At 33.4% G+C, this 17,022-nt stretch overlaps 1 protein-coding gene across 5 annotated transcripts in view; it reads left to right on the forward strand.

Annotated features, from left to right (window-relative positions):
• Positions 1-6,161, forward strand: part of LRP1B (LDL receptor related protein 1B) — a 1,884,722-nt gene extending 1,878,561 nt beyond the window's left edge. For 3 of the 5 annotated variants that reach the window (XM_084998912.1, XM_021076285.2, XM_084998913.1), the window contains 2 exons: positions 2,675-2,773; positions 4,400-6,161. In XM_084998912.1, coding sequence (XP_084855038.1) covers positions 2,675-2,773; positions 4,400-4,540 — 240 coding nt within the window. In that variant the 3' untranslated portion in view covers positions 4,541-6,161. The remainder of the gene's footprint in view (positions 1-2,674; positions 2,774-4,399) is intronic. The other 2 variants (XM_084998914.1, XM_084998915.1) reach the window with 1 other exon arrangement.
• The last annotated feature ends 10,861 nt before the right edge of the window (positions 6,162-17,022 follow it).

Consider the following 17,022-nt stretch of genomic DNA (forward strand, 5'->3'; position numbering starts at 1 on the left):
GTGGCGCAGTGGTTAACGAATCCGACTAGGAACCATGAGGTCGCGGGTTCGGTCCCTGCCCTTGCTCAGTGGGTTAACGGTCCGGCGTTGCCGTGAGCTGTGGTGTAGGTTGCAGACACGGCTCGGATCCCACGTTGCTGTGGCTCTGGCGTAGGCCGGTGGCTACAGCTCCGATTCAACCCCTAGCCTGGGAATCTCCATATGCCGCGGGAGCGGCCCAAGAAATAGCAACAACAATGACAAAAGACAAAAAGACAAAAAATAAATAAAAAAAAAAAAAATAAAGAGTATTTTTCCACCTGCTGTTATCTTTCCTATTGATTTGCTACATATCATTGACATGTATATAAAACCTAAAAATCCACAGTGTTATTTTAGTATTAGTTCATATTACTGAATCCTCCGTTTGGAGTTTTTAAAATACATAGATAAATTATACAACTATCTAGATAAATTAAACTTGCAAATATTCACTTCACTATAGTATCTAAATATTTTGTATGATAATTATAGAATATCTTACAATGAGTTAAGAGCATCAGTTTGCCACTGTGGAATGATTTTTCTTAGCTTATTTGTTTGTTCATCAAGTCAGTTATATTCTGATATATTAAAGGTATTTTGTCTAAAATGTAACTGTATATTAAATAATCACAGTGACCACCTGGTTTTGTACTCATAGCAACAGCTGCTCTCAAAGAAATTGAATAGGGTCCCATATATTCAATCTAGTTCTGAATCCATGGCCAGACTTTCTGGGTCTGAAACTGATGATCTGAAATTGATGAAGTAGTCATTTTATGAAAAGAAATCAATCATTGTTGCATGGATAAATTTTTATCCTAGCAAAAGGTAATGTATAATTTTCTCCTAATTAGAAATAATTTTGTAATTATGATAAATTATTAATTCAACATTTGAAATTGTTTATAAATAAATCCTGGTAACCTAAATTCCACTGTTTTTTACTTGAAATTGAAAGACTATACATACTACGCCTATCATTCTTTGATAATTTATCTATAAAGGAGAAAGACATCTTAAATAATAGACTTCTCATAGTCTGAGTTTTTCTTGGGAGTAAAATACAGTGTCCATAAATAGAATATGATCTGATGAGGACATATTTTTATATACTTTTTAATAAGAAGGAGAGTTCTCATTTTCCCTATCATTTTTTATTTCGAGTGATAGAATTAAGTCAATTTTTGATATTTTTAAAGGGAAAAGCTTTTTAATACTTCATTTAAATTATTTTTCATATTTACTCTAGGAAGATACAACTTGCTTCAGTGCCCTTCAAATATATTTTTAATGTGTTTAGCAAATAACACTTAATAAATATTTATTTACCAATTTTCTGACTGATTGACCAAAATTATATTAAATACGACTTAGATGGGTAATCCTAGCTGGCTCCCGATGCTTGAAATATAAATATGAATTTTTGCCTAAGAGGTAACTGCAGAAAATATATGTAGTCCTAATAGGTATAGACAATTGTGAAAAGAAGACAACCACACCAAAACAATTTTAATGATGAACTTTTTTTCATAAAGTATTCACTGTGTTGCAGTGGTTTGATGTATTCATGATGTGATAAAACAAACTGCAGTACAAGTAAAGAAGATCTTTGTAGAACATTTTCATTATTTTCAAAATGGGTAAAATTTCTACTTGAATGGTACCTTATAATCAAAAAGACTGAAATCAAGTTAATTTAAAAGGAGATTTGTCCACAGAGGCAAAATAGAATAGTTTGAAGAGTTCAAAGAGGGAGGATTAATATCTACTGGTTTCATACACAAATTCATCTCAATTCTTAGTTGGATTGTTTGCAGTACCTTCTAAATGAGACATTGTTGGAGAAAACAAAGAGGCGATGTTGACCATGATTTTATATCTAAATATTTTCCTGAGACCTCTGTCCTTTCCCAGACTTTTAATCATTCATTGATGAGTTGATACAATTTTAAAATTATGTATGTTCATAATATTTTTATATTCTCCAAATATTCATTTAGCTTTTTTGCCCTTTTGAATTATTAAAAATACTCTATCGTGAATATGAGGGTACAATATTGGCTCATTCTGCCCTTAGAGCCAAGAAAATCTAAAGTCATTACCCTAGCACAGAGATTAGTGAACTGATCTGATTACTAATCAATATAATTTAGAGAGTCTGATTTCAAAAAAAAGATAAGTTTGTTCTGATATATCAGATTTTAAATTTTATTTTTATTTTCTAAAAATACGGAATAGTAATGATCCTTAATTTGAACCATTCAGATATTTGTCCGGAATGGACTGCTATTAGAACTTTTCATAGTGACAGTCTTAAGTGGAGAAGGTTGATGCATTTTTCAGAGCTGTTAGCAAAGATATGATTTTAGGGGTAGAGAATGAATTTAAATAAGTAGAGATGAATGACGATTTCTAGGTACATGGCATGTCTATGTAAGCCAGATTAATAGAAATCTCTACTGATGAATCTCAGATTTAATAATAATAGGTTTTTTTTTTTAAGTTATTGAAACTACCATGAACACATTGATGATGCCCCAGGGCTGAAGACTATATTGTATGTTATTTTTATGATTTAGAATGGGCCTATGTAAATGAAAACAGTTCCATGATGTCAGATCAGAAACTAAAATTCTCTGTTTGCATACAGGCCAGGTATATAGGGGGAGGGTCCAGTGCTTTCAAGCTTCCACACACAGCGCCGCCCATCTACCTAAACTCTGATTTGAAAGGACCACTAACTGCTGGGGTGAGAGAAGAAAATTCATTATTCCATGTCCATTTCATCACAGAATCCCTCACAATCAAAGATGATTACTAGACTTAGAGGCTTATCTTTAATGATTTTTAATTAACAAGAGATTTCAAAATAGCATTAAAATTAAGGGCTTATAGAATGTGTCCTGCTTATGCAAGATTATGTATAAAATGTTACCTTTTTTGACAAGCTATTAAGTAGAAATCTCTTTTTTATTTTTTATTAGAATATAGTTCATTTACAGTGTTATGTCAGTTTCTGCTATGCAACATAGTGACCCAATTGTACATATATATAAATTATGTTTCTCATACTATTTTCCATCATGTTCTATCTCAAGAGATTGGATATAGTTCCCTGTGCTGTACAGTAGGACTTCATTCCTCATCCATTCTAAATGAATTTGAATATGTTAAAGCTCCTTAACAGTAAAAATGAGCATTTGCTAGTCTTATAATAGAAATCTCTAGCCAAAAGTTTACACTGAATAGTTTAAATATAAATATATGTTTGGTTTTATTTATTTTCTAAGATGTTTTGTTTAGTATATCCAAATTTGATGTCCAGCTAAATAAAAATATAGTATAAAATTTAGCATCGTATTGATAAATTAGAAATGGTATATGAAACCATTCTTAAATTTTTTTAAAGTGACTAGTTTCTAGAGAAAGATGCTTTGTCTAAAGTACATGGTTCCTATTAGACAGAAAAGGGATTAAAGAAATGTATCAAGATCCCTAGGATTAAACGTACCTCTCTCCCATCAACTGTTTTCATTCTCATTTTTTATCATGTTTGTCTCACTTGTATGGCTCAAAAATGTAATATTTCTTTGTTATAAGTAAGGTTAAATGTTTTATTTTAAAAAGACAAAAAATTAAATGTTTTTAATTTAAAAAAATGAGGCAACAATCTCAGGTTAATTGTAACTATTAAAATAATGAATATTATATACATTTTTCAACTGAAAGAGATCATTTATGCATGTCTTATTTCTACCTCAAAGTGCTATTAAGTATGTATGAAACTTAAGATGAGTCTTTCGCAATTCTTTAGAAGAATCCAAAAATATTTCCAATAATAAGTGCATGTTTTGTTTGATGCAAAAACATTGTCTTTATTTTTTTTATGTTTATTCAACTACTATGTTACACTATCGTTTTATTTTTTAAACTTCATATTGAAAAATTATAAGCACCAATCAATTATATGGCTTTCTATAAACATATCTTTCCTGCCACTGCAATGGCAATAAGGGGAGAAAACATGTGGATTGGAAATAAGACAATTCAAATTAATATTTTATGCTTTTAAATAAAGTCTCAGTGAATATAGCTTTCATGAAGATTCTTCAGTCTTTCAATACTATCTCAAAATTCCCCTTAGGTTCACAAATTATCTGAAAAACATACAATTATGTTTTTATTTAATACCATACTAGAGTCAACTAAAGCCTATAAATAGAATGTAAATTACACTTATATAATTGCTATTTAGTAAGTTAAATGCAATGCATATAAATATTGTTAGTATTAAAAGATCCACATCATAGAAAATAATAAATTAAGGTAGCCAAAACAGATAATAACATTATATTTATTTATTTTTCTCCTTCAGCCAACAAATTACTCCAATCCGGTGTATGCAAAGTTATATATGGATGGGCAAAACTGTCGAAACTCCTTAGGAAGTGTTGATGAAAGGAAAGAACTGCTTCCAAAGAAAATAGAAATTGGAATAAGAGAAACAGTGGCATAATCAACGATACCTTTTATATGCTGTATAAATGTATAGAATATAAGGATTACTTTTGTATGTTCCAACAGTATATTATACTTGTTTTGGCATCAGCATTACCTCTTCCTTTATCTTTTCCCTAGTTAATTGTTTTCTGAGTTTTCTGGGTTTTATTTTTTGCTGATGACTATTGATTGACCATTTGTATGGTATTTTTATGAAATAGAACTGCACTACAGTAAAATTTACAACAATGCTGCTGATATGACACATCTTTGAATTTGTTAAAATTAAAAACAACATATTCCTTTGTAGTGTGAATATGAGCAATCTATTTTATATGAACTTTTTTGGTTCTACTTAATCAACAAAGAGAATCTCTGCACTTTTTCATTATATGGTCTGAAAGCTGTAATACAAATCATTTTCTGTTTTAATTGATGGAAGAATGATTGAATGGTCAACTCTCTTCTTTGTGCCCATTAAAACTGATTCAGACTGCTGAAAATACATAGCCCTCACAAGTTCAGCACCACCTGCTTTCAAATTAGTCTTAGGTTGCCAAGTGATAGATGAGAATTTTGACAAAGAACTTTGAAAAATTTATAAGATTAATAATTTGCATGAACACATATGACTGCATTTTCCAAAATTTAGTAGACTCTATTGTGATATACTAAAAGTATACACCTATAAAAATAGTTATATTTAAGTGGTAGAGCAAAGCAAAAATATAATCAAAAGTGGAGAGACCACACTTGCTATGGGATAAGACATTCATTTCCCCTCAGTCCTGGGATAAATAGCCAGCCTAGAGCACAACAGGACATTGGGCACTCATGTCTTAGGAGTTTCTTCCCAGTCACATGAATTTTGTGGAATATTAACCGAACCACTTACCACACAGAACACTAAAAAATACTGTATAAGCACACAAATTGATAATCGAATTTCAATTATGTGAATGCATTCTCTTTGCTAGGTCAAAAGGAAGCAGCAAAGCAGCCATTGTGGTATAGAGTAATCAGCATTTTCAACATACAATATGACTAAACTCTTATTTACCCTACCAAAATATATTCTTAAAGGAATTTCTAAGTTATAGGAGAACAAGTATCTGCCAATAATCAAAGGTGGAGGGTATACATGCTGACCAGTTCCTCTGGTACTCTGATTTCTTCTGGGTATGCAAAACACATGGACCCCATTCACTTGTCTGTTTCCAAATTTTGATTGAAACAAGTACAATTTATTTAAGTTGTATAAAAAATATAGCATTTTTATACAAATATCTTTAAAGGCACAAAAGATTTATTCACAAGGTATGGAGGGCTTTTTGTTCCTCTGATAGACATGACTGACTTTTAGCTATCATAATGTATTAACTTAACAGATGAAATATGTTTGTGGTTGCTCTTTATCCCTTTGTACAAGCATTAAAAAAAACTGCTGTTTTATAAAGAGACTTTTTGTTGTACTATATGCATGCATACTACCTATTTCTAAACTTTGCCATATTGAGGCCTTTATAAACTATTGATTTATGTAATACTAGTGCAATTTTGCTTGAACAATGTTATGCATATCATAAACTTTTCCAGGTTCTTGTTTAAGTACATTTTTTAAATTGAACAGTATTTTTCATTTTGGTTTTAATAGTCATTTTGCCTATGTTTCTATAATGAAGTGTTAAATACTTTATAAAAAATTGTTGACTGATTTATTTAAATGAAATTCTACATATTTAAGTGTTGTGTTGGGTAGTTTTTAAATGGAAGAAAATCCTTTTCTTTATGAAGTTTCATATTCCTAGGAAACTATTTTAGTAAATAGGAGACATAATTTTTTGTGTCCTTAGAACATACTTCATGAGGTAGGACTGATTTCATTGTATCATTTTTCATCACAATTCGAGAAGGCATGTTCTCTCTTCTTGAAGTAGAACCATGTCCTTTTTCCTTTTTCCTTGCCTTACATTGTTCGTCGTAGACTCCATGTTGCAATAGAAAGGAAAATTGGTTATATTCACAGCAGTATGACAATTGTGTTGAAATAAGCTAAAGCTCTTCTTACTCTTCTGATTCTCAAAAAGAATACTTTATGGAAAACTCAGATTCCATTTAACCTTATTTTGTAAGAGGAATGGTTATTAGTGTACCTACTTAGTGTATTGACTAGAGATACAAATCCAGGAGGGTCTGATTTACTGAAGCTGTCACTGAGTTATATAATCTGAGGAGGTCTCTGTATATCAGAGCTTAATGACTGTACCTGAAATTATTAATTGAAAGAGACAGAACCCATAGATTGGAATGATCTCAACACAGATAACGGTATAAATATCTAGCAAGTTATATATAATATACAACCCACCAACTAACACTCAGGATCTGGCATCAAAAGTGTATTTTCTGGAGCTCCTGTTGTGTCGCAGCAGAAATGAATCCAACTAGCAACCATGAGGTTGTGGGTTTGATCCCTGGCCTCGCTCAGTGGGTTAAGGATCTGGCATTGCTGTGAGCTGTGGTGTAGGTCTCAGACGTGGCTTGGATCCTGCATTGCTGTGCCTGTGATATAGGCTGGCGGTTGTAGCTCCGATTTGACCCCTAGCCTGGGAACTTCCATGTGCCATGGGTGCAGCCCTAAAAAGAAAAAAGAAAAAAGAAAATGTATTTTCTCTCTAGAACAGTGGTGAAAACTATAGTCGAGAGACTTCAGGATGTGCTCTCTAACCCTTATAACCCACCTACATTCTCACGGTCCTTATTTTACAGTATGCTTCACCATGCCATGCTGCTTCATTCAGGTCCATATCAGAGTCCACAGTGTTTCTAATTGTGGTTATTTTGCATTCAGTCTTTACAAGACAAAGATATTCTTGTCAACTACTCAAACTTTATTTCTACATCTCTATTTCTTTGTGTTGCAATTTTCTTTTGCAAAAGTTCATATAAAAGCTAGAAAATCAGGTGCCTATTCTCCACAGTGACGATACTTTATATAAGTGCCATTGCCAAAATACTTCCTGAAATATTCCTTCAAACTTTGATGAGACGTATTTTCTAAGAATCAGTGCTTCGAATAAACTCTCCTTCCTACCCAAGTGCCTTTCCATCCAAAGCAGAGATTTTCAATGTCCTCACACTTTGAGCCATGTAGTTCTTTATTATCCTTTTTGGAGTAGTATACTTAGCAAGATCCCTACCCCCTATCCATTTTTGCTACTAGTCCAACCCAAAGTTGAACAACTGAAATGTCTACAGATATAGCCAGTTGTCTTCTGGGGAATAATATTGCTCTTGTAAAGAACTGCTGATCTAGGGCTGTGTTCTGTGTCCCACTATTAAATGACTCTCGGCTAGATTAGCTGAGTTAAAGAAAAAGGCCCTTCAAATCATGGCATTCCCAAGATTTGATCTTAATTCTTTAATGTTGGTGATGCATGAGTTATAGAACTTTGGTATTAGTAAAGTGCTCATGTAGTTTTTTAAAAAGTAATTATGAAGGGAAAACAGTTTCATTTAGAACCTCGTATGGTTTTCTGTAAATTAGGCCATTTTCATTTATGAAAATGTATTTTATTTGTGGCTTTATTATGTCATTGATGATTGTTTTATTTTGTTTTGTGTTTGATTATATGCTTATTTTGTGGTATCTTAAGGAGATTTAACCTAGAAATGTTTTCATCTAGGACCTTCCTGCTCCCTATCCAGAGCCTACTTGGAGAACCCAACATAGATAGCCTTTTCATCTAGACATGTTTCTTTCCATTTTTATGGTGACTCATATGAAGACATTCAACACTCACTGTATGTTATGGCTGTAATAAATGAACTATAACATGCAAAATGCCCACAATTTCCAAATCCCTAACAGGGAAAATTGGTACATGTGATGAAGAAAATATATTAAAATATTGCCAAATTTTCTTTATCCTCTCATCTTCACATCCTCAAACAGATATTCTGGATATAAAATCTTATTCCTCTCTATGAATACTACTATGTTTACTGACTCAACTTTTCCATTTAAAAGTTTAAAAGATGAGATAATGAAAATCCTACAGAGTTGAGCAAAATATAGCCAACCACGTTCTTCACCTTATGCCCCATTCTAGTTATTGTCAGTTTATCTAACAGTGGCTTTCTCAATATTAAAAGATTATTTAAATTTAATGTAGATTAGAGTCATTATTCAAATAAATTCCCTTGAACTGTAACTTGTAAGAAAAGGAGAGACTCAAGCATTTCTTTGTGAAGATAACTACTGAATAGCATAGCACAGAAATTATTTTTAAATGTATCTTGAATATGGGAAAAACAATAATAGAGCCCCCAAATGCTGTATTTTTCAACTCTGCTATCAACTCTATTGCTAAATTAGTATATCCAGAAGATTAACTTGTCCAGCAAGTTAAGATAAAGATAATTAAATATACAGAAAAAGTTTTGTACAGAAAAAAAAAACCTTCATTTTTGATGTTATATCCAGAGGCCCAGGGACATATACTTCATGCCATAAGATGCATGTATCTAGTCTACAAAAAAGAAAAATAAATGAAATGTGTTCTATGGTTTAACTTTTCTTTTGAGGATATTAAATTTAAGTGTAATTTACTCTGAAAAATAGTTTCTAGTGATTTCCATCACTTTTTGTATCGAAAATGATGAAAAATCAAAAGAAAAATTGCTACTAAAGATGGCCTTTTGATAAATTCTATGCTTAGAATGTGTTCATTCTCTCTGATGGATAGTCTGCCCCTTTAACACAAGGTTTATAAGATATCAGTGAATCAAAGCAATGCAATCCTGATACTTTAGTCATCTGTTCACTCCAAGATAATTTTTCAGCTGTGGTTTCTTTCACAGTTTTAATACATATATTATGAGCCTCCTGATTGAAGTTGATTTCCAGTTTATTTATGCTTCAGTGGTTTGGAGAACCACTAATATAACTGTTCTAGCCTTTCAAGATATAACATCAATAGAGAAAACCATATCCATTTTATTCAGGTCAGTAATATACAAATTTGTAAGTGAGAAAATATTTTTCTACACACAGCTTAACTGTGAAATATAGTTTAGAATGAATTTTAGAAGTTTAAAATAAGGCTGTTTATGGAGATACTTAAAAAAACAATATACAGAGTTTTAACTATAGAATGACTTGATTTGATACAACATTTCTCAGTGAATAATGGCAAAAGCGATGTAGGAAATAATTGGACAGAGATTTCAAATGGAGTAATCTCCATCCTTGCAGTCTACAAGTATCAATGGAATGTTTTTGAAAATCTGATAAACATATAACAAAAACATACAAATACACATGTACACATACATTCACCTATTCTCAATTACTTTGAAAGTTTTCAACTGTTTTTACATGATGAATCATTATATCATTTTTATATTTCTTTTACTATATGATTTTTCTATTCTTTAATTTGACTGAAGTCTTATCAGTATGTCATGAAGCATATTTATGGAAAGTCCTTATATTTGTTGAGCTTTTGCATACATAAAAATGTTTCTCTAAGACCTTCAAATGCAAATTTCAATCAGCTGGATGTATGTTTCTGGAGCTTTTCCTTTTCCTCCAAAATTAGGTTGAATCAGCCCCACTGCCTTCTGGTATTCACTATTGTCAACGATAAGTCAGAGACCAACCAGGTTTTTCTTTCTATGTAACATTTTACCCCAGACTTTCATAAAACAAAGCAAAAGCCAATTATAATTAAAATGTATTATCAAATATGCACATACATTTTTATCAATTTTGACTGCCTACTACAATTTTTCATCCAAGATTAGTTTTTTCCAAGATGTCATTATTCTTTCTGTCCGTGGTGTTTTCTTTTGATACGCAGAACCACCTACAGTTTTTATGTTAAACATTTTTTTTTTCTTACTATGGAAACTCAATATTTTTTCCTCTTTTCTTCTTTCCTTTATTCTTGAAGAGATTTTCCAGTTTCTGGCCTGGATTCCTGATTTACTTTTTTCACTGCAGACTCAAGTTATTTACCATGGTTTCAAATGTGAGCTTGTGTGTGCATGTGTTCATATGCCTCAGGAGTGGCTCCTTACTTGTCTTGCTCAACTTTCTTTTTAACTGAGTTTTTAATTTTTCTGTTTAATGTATTTTCTTCTCATGATTTTCTGCTGAGGTATCATAGTATCTGTTTCCTGTTTCCTAACATAATACCAACTACTTTTCAAAAGTTTTTGTTTTGCAACAATCTATATGTCTATAGAATGATACCTTCAAGTTCTTCACCTATGAAATTTTTAAAAACAGTCTAAGGTGGTTTTTATTTTTCTATGTCATTTACTAGTGTTTAATTACTGAGAAACACACTAATTCCAGTGCCTCAAAGCAGATAGGGTGTGCAATACTTATTGTCTGCTCTATTTGTCAATTTTGTGCCTCTTAAGTATCTTTCCAAGGCATATAACATCTACTTCTTATCTCCATCATATATCCTAGTGGGTCTTTTCTAAGACTGTTTAATTACTCTCATTCTCATATACCAATATATCTTTACTTAATAAAAATATGTATATAAAATGTCAATGCTCCCACATGCTGTATTGTGGGGGTTCTCCCTATAATCTACATCCACCTGCACCTCCAAATACCTCATCCTGTGTTGTGACATAACCTTCCATGAATTCATTAGGAGAGCACCAGACTTCTTTTGTCCTCTAGCACCCCTTCTTTTTCTTGAAAACAGTCCTAGAGTTTTGTCAGCATCACTCTTAAAGTATAGTTGATTTACAACATTCCTTCAGTTTCTGTTGTACAGCAAAGTTATCCAGCCATACACATATATATACATTCTTTTTTTTTTTCATAATCCATCATGTTCTAACCCAAGAGATTGGACATAGTTCCCAGTGCTGTATAGCAGGATGCCATTGTTTATCCATTACAAACATAATAGTTTGCATCTACCAACCCCAAACTCTGCATCCATCCCACTCCTTCCCTCCTTCCCCCATCTCAGCAACCACAGGTCTGCTTTCCATATCTATGATCTGTTTCTCTTTGTAGATAGGATCATTTGTGCCATATTTTAGATTCCACATATAAGTGATATCATATATGTGTCTGTCTCTTTCTGACTTACTTCACTTAGTATGAGAATCTCTAGTTGCATCCATATTGTTGCAAATGGGATTATTTTCTATGGCTGTGTAGTATTCTGTTGTACTGCATCTTATTAATCCATTCATTTGATGAACATAATGCAAAAATCCTCAACAAAATATTAGCAAACCGAATCCAAATATATATTAAAAGGATCATATACCATAGTCAAGGGGGATTTATCCCAGGGATGCAAGGATTCTTCTATATCTATAAATCAATCATTGTGATACACACATCAACCAACTGAAAAATAAAAACCACATGATCATCTCAATAAATGCAGCATCACTCTGAAAGAATGTAGTAACTTGTATTGAGGATATGCTATGCCTACCTCAAGAAGCACTGAAAGTTTTGTAGAAGGATAGCTACCCATTTCATTTTCTAATACAGACCCCAAGGGCTTTGCAACTTGATACTGGGTATGGGGTAAACACATTTTCTTCATTACATAGAGATTCAGTTTCATCAGTGAAATTATTGATAGATTATCAATGATTTTTTGTTTTTTTTTTTTACTTAGCTGAATTTCACCTAAAAACTCTTGATGGCTTATATACTATACTGATTTATCAACATCTTGAGATTTTCCTGAGAGTTATAGAGAAAATTACAAATGACTGAGGCAAGGGCGTCTTGTCAGATGCCTTTTAAAACTGCTAGTTTCCTCCTTAACTTTTAACAAATCTTAGTGCAACATCCAGGAGTATTTCTTACTGTATCCTATCCACAGTCCTTAGAACTCAGGTTCATGAGTAGTAACCCCACATCTTTCCTCCAGATATTGCATTAGACACTGCTTCCCACCACATATTCTTACTTTTCACCTCTTTCTAGTTCTGCTGCTGCATTTAGCTTTGCAGAAACACAACCTGAAAACCTGGCCTCAGCTGTGTGTAGTCCCTCTAGATTAGCTTTTCATTGTTACTGGAAAAAATTGCCATAAGTTTTGCCTCTTAAAACAACATATATACCATCTCACAATTCTGTAGGTCAGAAGTCCAGGTTAATTTGACTAGATTCTGCTTCAGGCTTCACAAGGCTGGAATCAAGGTGTTGACCACTGGAGCACTTATTAGGAGGCTCCTTAAGGCTGATGGCAGTGTTCTGGTTACCTTGCTGGCTGTCAGCCGGGGACAATCCTTAGCGCCTAGAGGTATATCTGTGGTCCTAGTATGTGGGCCCCTATATGCCAGAACCATGTTCTGTATCTCCTCATACTTGCAAGTCCCCCTGATTTACTAGAGATCCCTTCTGTCTCCAGCCAGAGAAAACTTTTTCATTCAAGGGTTTATGTGATTACATTGGACCAGCATTTAATTGGATAATACAGGATAATATCCTTATTTTTAAGTCCATAACCTTAATTATACCCTAAAGTCTCTTTTGTCATGTAAAGTAACATAATCTTGGATTCCAGGCACTAGTGTATACACACATCTTTATGGCACCATTACTTGACATGTGACATATCTTGCTTCTGCCCTGGGGCACCTCAGAGTTAGTGCAAAAACTAGTTCTAGATGTATTTGCCAAATGTTAAATTCTCTTATATTTTTCCTTGCTGATCCAGCATCTTCATGATCTACTCTTGAATGTCTTCCTCCTCATATCAGCCAGGCAGGTCTCAAAAATTTCTGACTCAAGCTACATGCTTAATTGACCTTGATTATTTGTCTGAAGGAAAATGATATTAGGGCTGACTGTGAGAAGTACAGGACATCCACAGAAACCCACCTGGCACTGAGCCATGTGCAACCTGGAAATGCGAATGTGTTGATACATCATAAGCCACCTTTAACCAGTAAAAAATATGCCCAATTCTATCTCTTAGCTAATTCTGTGCTTCATTATTCCTGTCTTTTTTTTTAAAATCTCTGAGGAACAAGCCTAATTTTCCATAATGGTGAGCAATTTTTTCATACCTGCTTGTATGGCTTTTCTAATATTTCCAGTTCCCTATACCTGTTCTCAAGATCAATGCCCAATATAAACTGCTTGCATATAACCCAGTCCCTGCTCCAGGAGTAAGTAGAAGACCTACTTATCATGAGGGAACCTTTTTACAAGTGGATCATAAAGATATTAGACCAGCTGGAAAGAATATAAGAGAATTTGTTTACCGTCATGGTAAGAACATCTGGAGCTAATTATTTTGTGCTGTGATGAATCCTTAAATCATGGGGGAAATGAGGTAGAGTGCCTTAACAGAGTATTTAGGTCAGAAGACCCAAGCAGGAACCTGAGAGTTTTTGACAAGATCTGCTTCATTTTAAGACCTACTGTGTGGATCAACCATATTTTATATGAAGTCCACAAAGGTAATAAAGGATTCCCTACTGGAGGGCAAATTAAAAACTTGAATAAGCTGAGTTTGATAGTAGATGTTTTCTGTAACTGAGTTCTCTAGTATCAGTGGGAGTAATGGGATTTCAGAATGACATGCTTTAAGTAGCAGTACTTATCCAGTAGAGGAAAGGGAGAAATATTAACTTTTACAGACAGCAAGGTTGAGGTGGTAGCCAGGGTGCCTTGGATCTGTGGCAATGACTGACTGGCCATAGATTTTTCTGATAGCAAGACAGATGGCCAGCCAATTAGGGTGTTACTTGACTTTCCAGCCAAAGAAATTTAGAGGTAGCACCTAGAAGATTTATCTCCTCTACAGCAATGTTCAAAAGTCATGATTCCTGATATAGTTTCAAAACCTAAGCCAGTTCATAGACCCAGAACCCAGTAATTGAAAGTGAAATTAAATGCCTGTGGGGAAGGATAAACATTCCTTCAACCTTTCCCCCAAAGAGTTTTGGGCTAATTATCAGATTTAACCTTGCAATGGAAAAAGGAAATACCCAAAACTTCTAAATGGTGTTGATTATAGTATCCAAACTGATGAGAGTAAAGGGTACCATAGAAATCATCACACCTCTCATTTAATGAGCTTGTGGAAGCCAAGTAATGAATAAAGTTCTGGTCCTGGTTTGGTTTATCTTACAGTGGATCTAGGACATCTGAGGATCTACCTAGGAATTATTTTATGGCCATCAATATGCAATTGGGATGCATATTCCGAGCACCTGGCCAAACCCTGACATGCATACTCTGATTTGTGGAGGAAGAGTGATTATGATAAGGATTAAGTGTGGAAAGTCCTGAACCTGCCCTCTTCTCTGGGCAAAATAGTAAGTCAGAAGCCAGAGCACATTCCTGAAAGAATGGCAGAGATTAGCAGCCAATTAAAGATCTAAAGAATGAGATAGTGCTGGTTCCTGTCTTAAACCATTTGTCAAAAATAAATAAATGAATGAATATATTTGGCAGGTGACAATGGACTACTAAAAACTAAGTTGTAGCCTCAGCTGTGGTACTTTGGTGTGATATCCTTACAAGAATATGTTAACATAGGCTATGAACTTAGTTTGCAGCTACTAATCAAGCTAATGCATGTTTTTCAATCTCCATTAGAAAAAGAGTTAAAAGTTTTCTTTTATGCATGAATAACAGCAATATGTAACCATGGTAGACCTCAGAACTGTATTCACAGTTTTTCGGGAACCCAATGTCATTTCACATTTTACAGACCAGGCAGTGGCATGAGGAGAATCACTATATGTTTAGTAAATATAGGTATGGCAAACACAAACTTTATAGAGTAATAAGCTATATAAGTTTTATGAATTTTTAAATTATTTGCAAAGCTGATGTTATTGTATACAACTATTTTGGGAGCGCTGTAACTCCAGGCCTAAGGTAAAATTTAGAATGGAAATAGATTTTTCCTAAGAATTTTCATTTTGAATGATTAGACACAAAAGTATTTGGGGTACGCAGAACAGTGTCTCCTTTCTACATTCCATTTATTTCCTGTGAAATTCTCAAATGTTGAATTATTTCCCCTTTTAAAAAATTAATTTCTGTTCAAATCCAATTAAGATATGATCAGAATTCTCTCCTCCCTGCTTAATGATTTGTAAAATAACACACTTTTATTTATCTTAAAGACTACAATAGAAAACACAATCTTTAAATATTTACCTTACCATCATTGTTACTTGCAGCACAATGCCTGCACATCCCTTTAAATGCATCTTTTTGGCCTATATTAGAATGTAAAATGAACTCTGCATCCCATGCTTGTAAGTGGATGTATATAAATATTTGAAATGAATGTCTTCAATGGACTCTGCAAGACAAGATCCTGAACCTTGACCACCAATTAATTAGTACAAAGAAAGAAAATCTAGACAAACAGCCTCCCTATTCATTTGATAGCTAATTAAAATTCATACTCTGTAGAAGTCACTTGACTCTCAATTACAATTAAATTTGCAAGGTTATCAGAACACTGCATGCAGAAAGCTGAAAGTAATCTTCCTCTATTAGAGTGAACACATCAGGGATGATTCTGTGGGGTAAGGAAAGGTTTCATGTACCACAGCTAGTGGTGTTGTTCATTGACTGTGCCCACAGGATGACAACAATGATAATGTCACCACTGATCCCAGGATCCCATCAGCTAAAGCAGGCTGAAAGTTAAAACCTAGTGATCTGATAAAACTCTTTGTGGACCCCATCAAATATCAACTAGAACCATCTAAGAAAAAAAAATTGCTGTCAAGATTTGCCTGTTGCTCTAATGGTGTTGGGTTAATTTTGTCATAAAATTAATGATGCACTTAAAGTGCAAAGATTTATGATATCTGTGAACACTTCTAATTGAGTTAACCCAACAGAGCAGCTTACAAGTCATGCAACTCCAAAAAAGAATGATTAATAAGGTGCCCAAATTGTGTCCTCCTTTTTGACTGAAATCTTCAATAGGCTATTAACATAATTACCTCATTTTTACTTCAATTATTGTCATTTTAAATCATATGACTGTGTTTTTTATGAACACCAAGCTAGATTTGTTTTCTTAAATAATAAATCTATAAGTAAAAGCCTTATTGAGCATCCCCCCCCACTTTCCCTTTCTCTCTCCTGTGTAGTGCCTTTATTTATTTAGTTTCTATTCTTCAAATGTGGGATTATTTGATTCAACCTCTCTAGCTGAATTTTTAAAAGGTATTCATGCATTAAGTCATATACTGAAGACACATTGATAAAAAGCCTAACCTAAAATGCTAAGTATCCTATACTTTTTAGCGGTGTTATTATGACAGAGATGGAGAACTGCAGAACCACTTAGCGCCCTCTGATGGCTATATCTGAGTCAGGTGACAGCTTAAAGATTGTAACAAGAACTGGTTAAATGTGTGTCATTTCTTTCAAAAATTGCTTTCAGGCAACTAGAGTTTTGATGTGCCAGTTTCCCATTATACACCTTTTGGCTAAGATGAGGCATAGTT

The sequence above is a fragment of the Sus scrofa genome, chromosome 15 (assembly GCF_054392235.1).
Source record: "Sus scrofa isolate SSC_HxYL_T2T_F1_AM1 chromosome 15, Sscrofa_HxYL_maternal_Yorkshire_Landrace_v2.0, whole genome shotgun sequence".
Lineage (NCBI taxonomy): Eukaryota > Metazoa > Chordata > Mammalia > Artiodactyla > Suidae > Sus > Sus scrofa.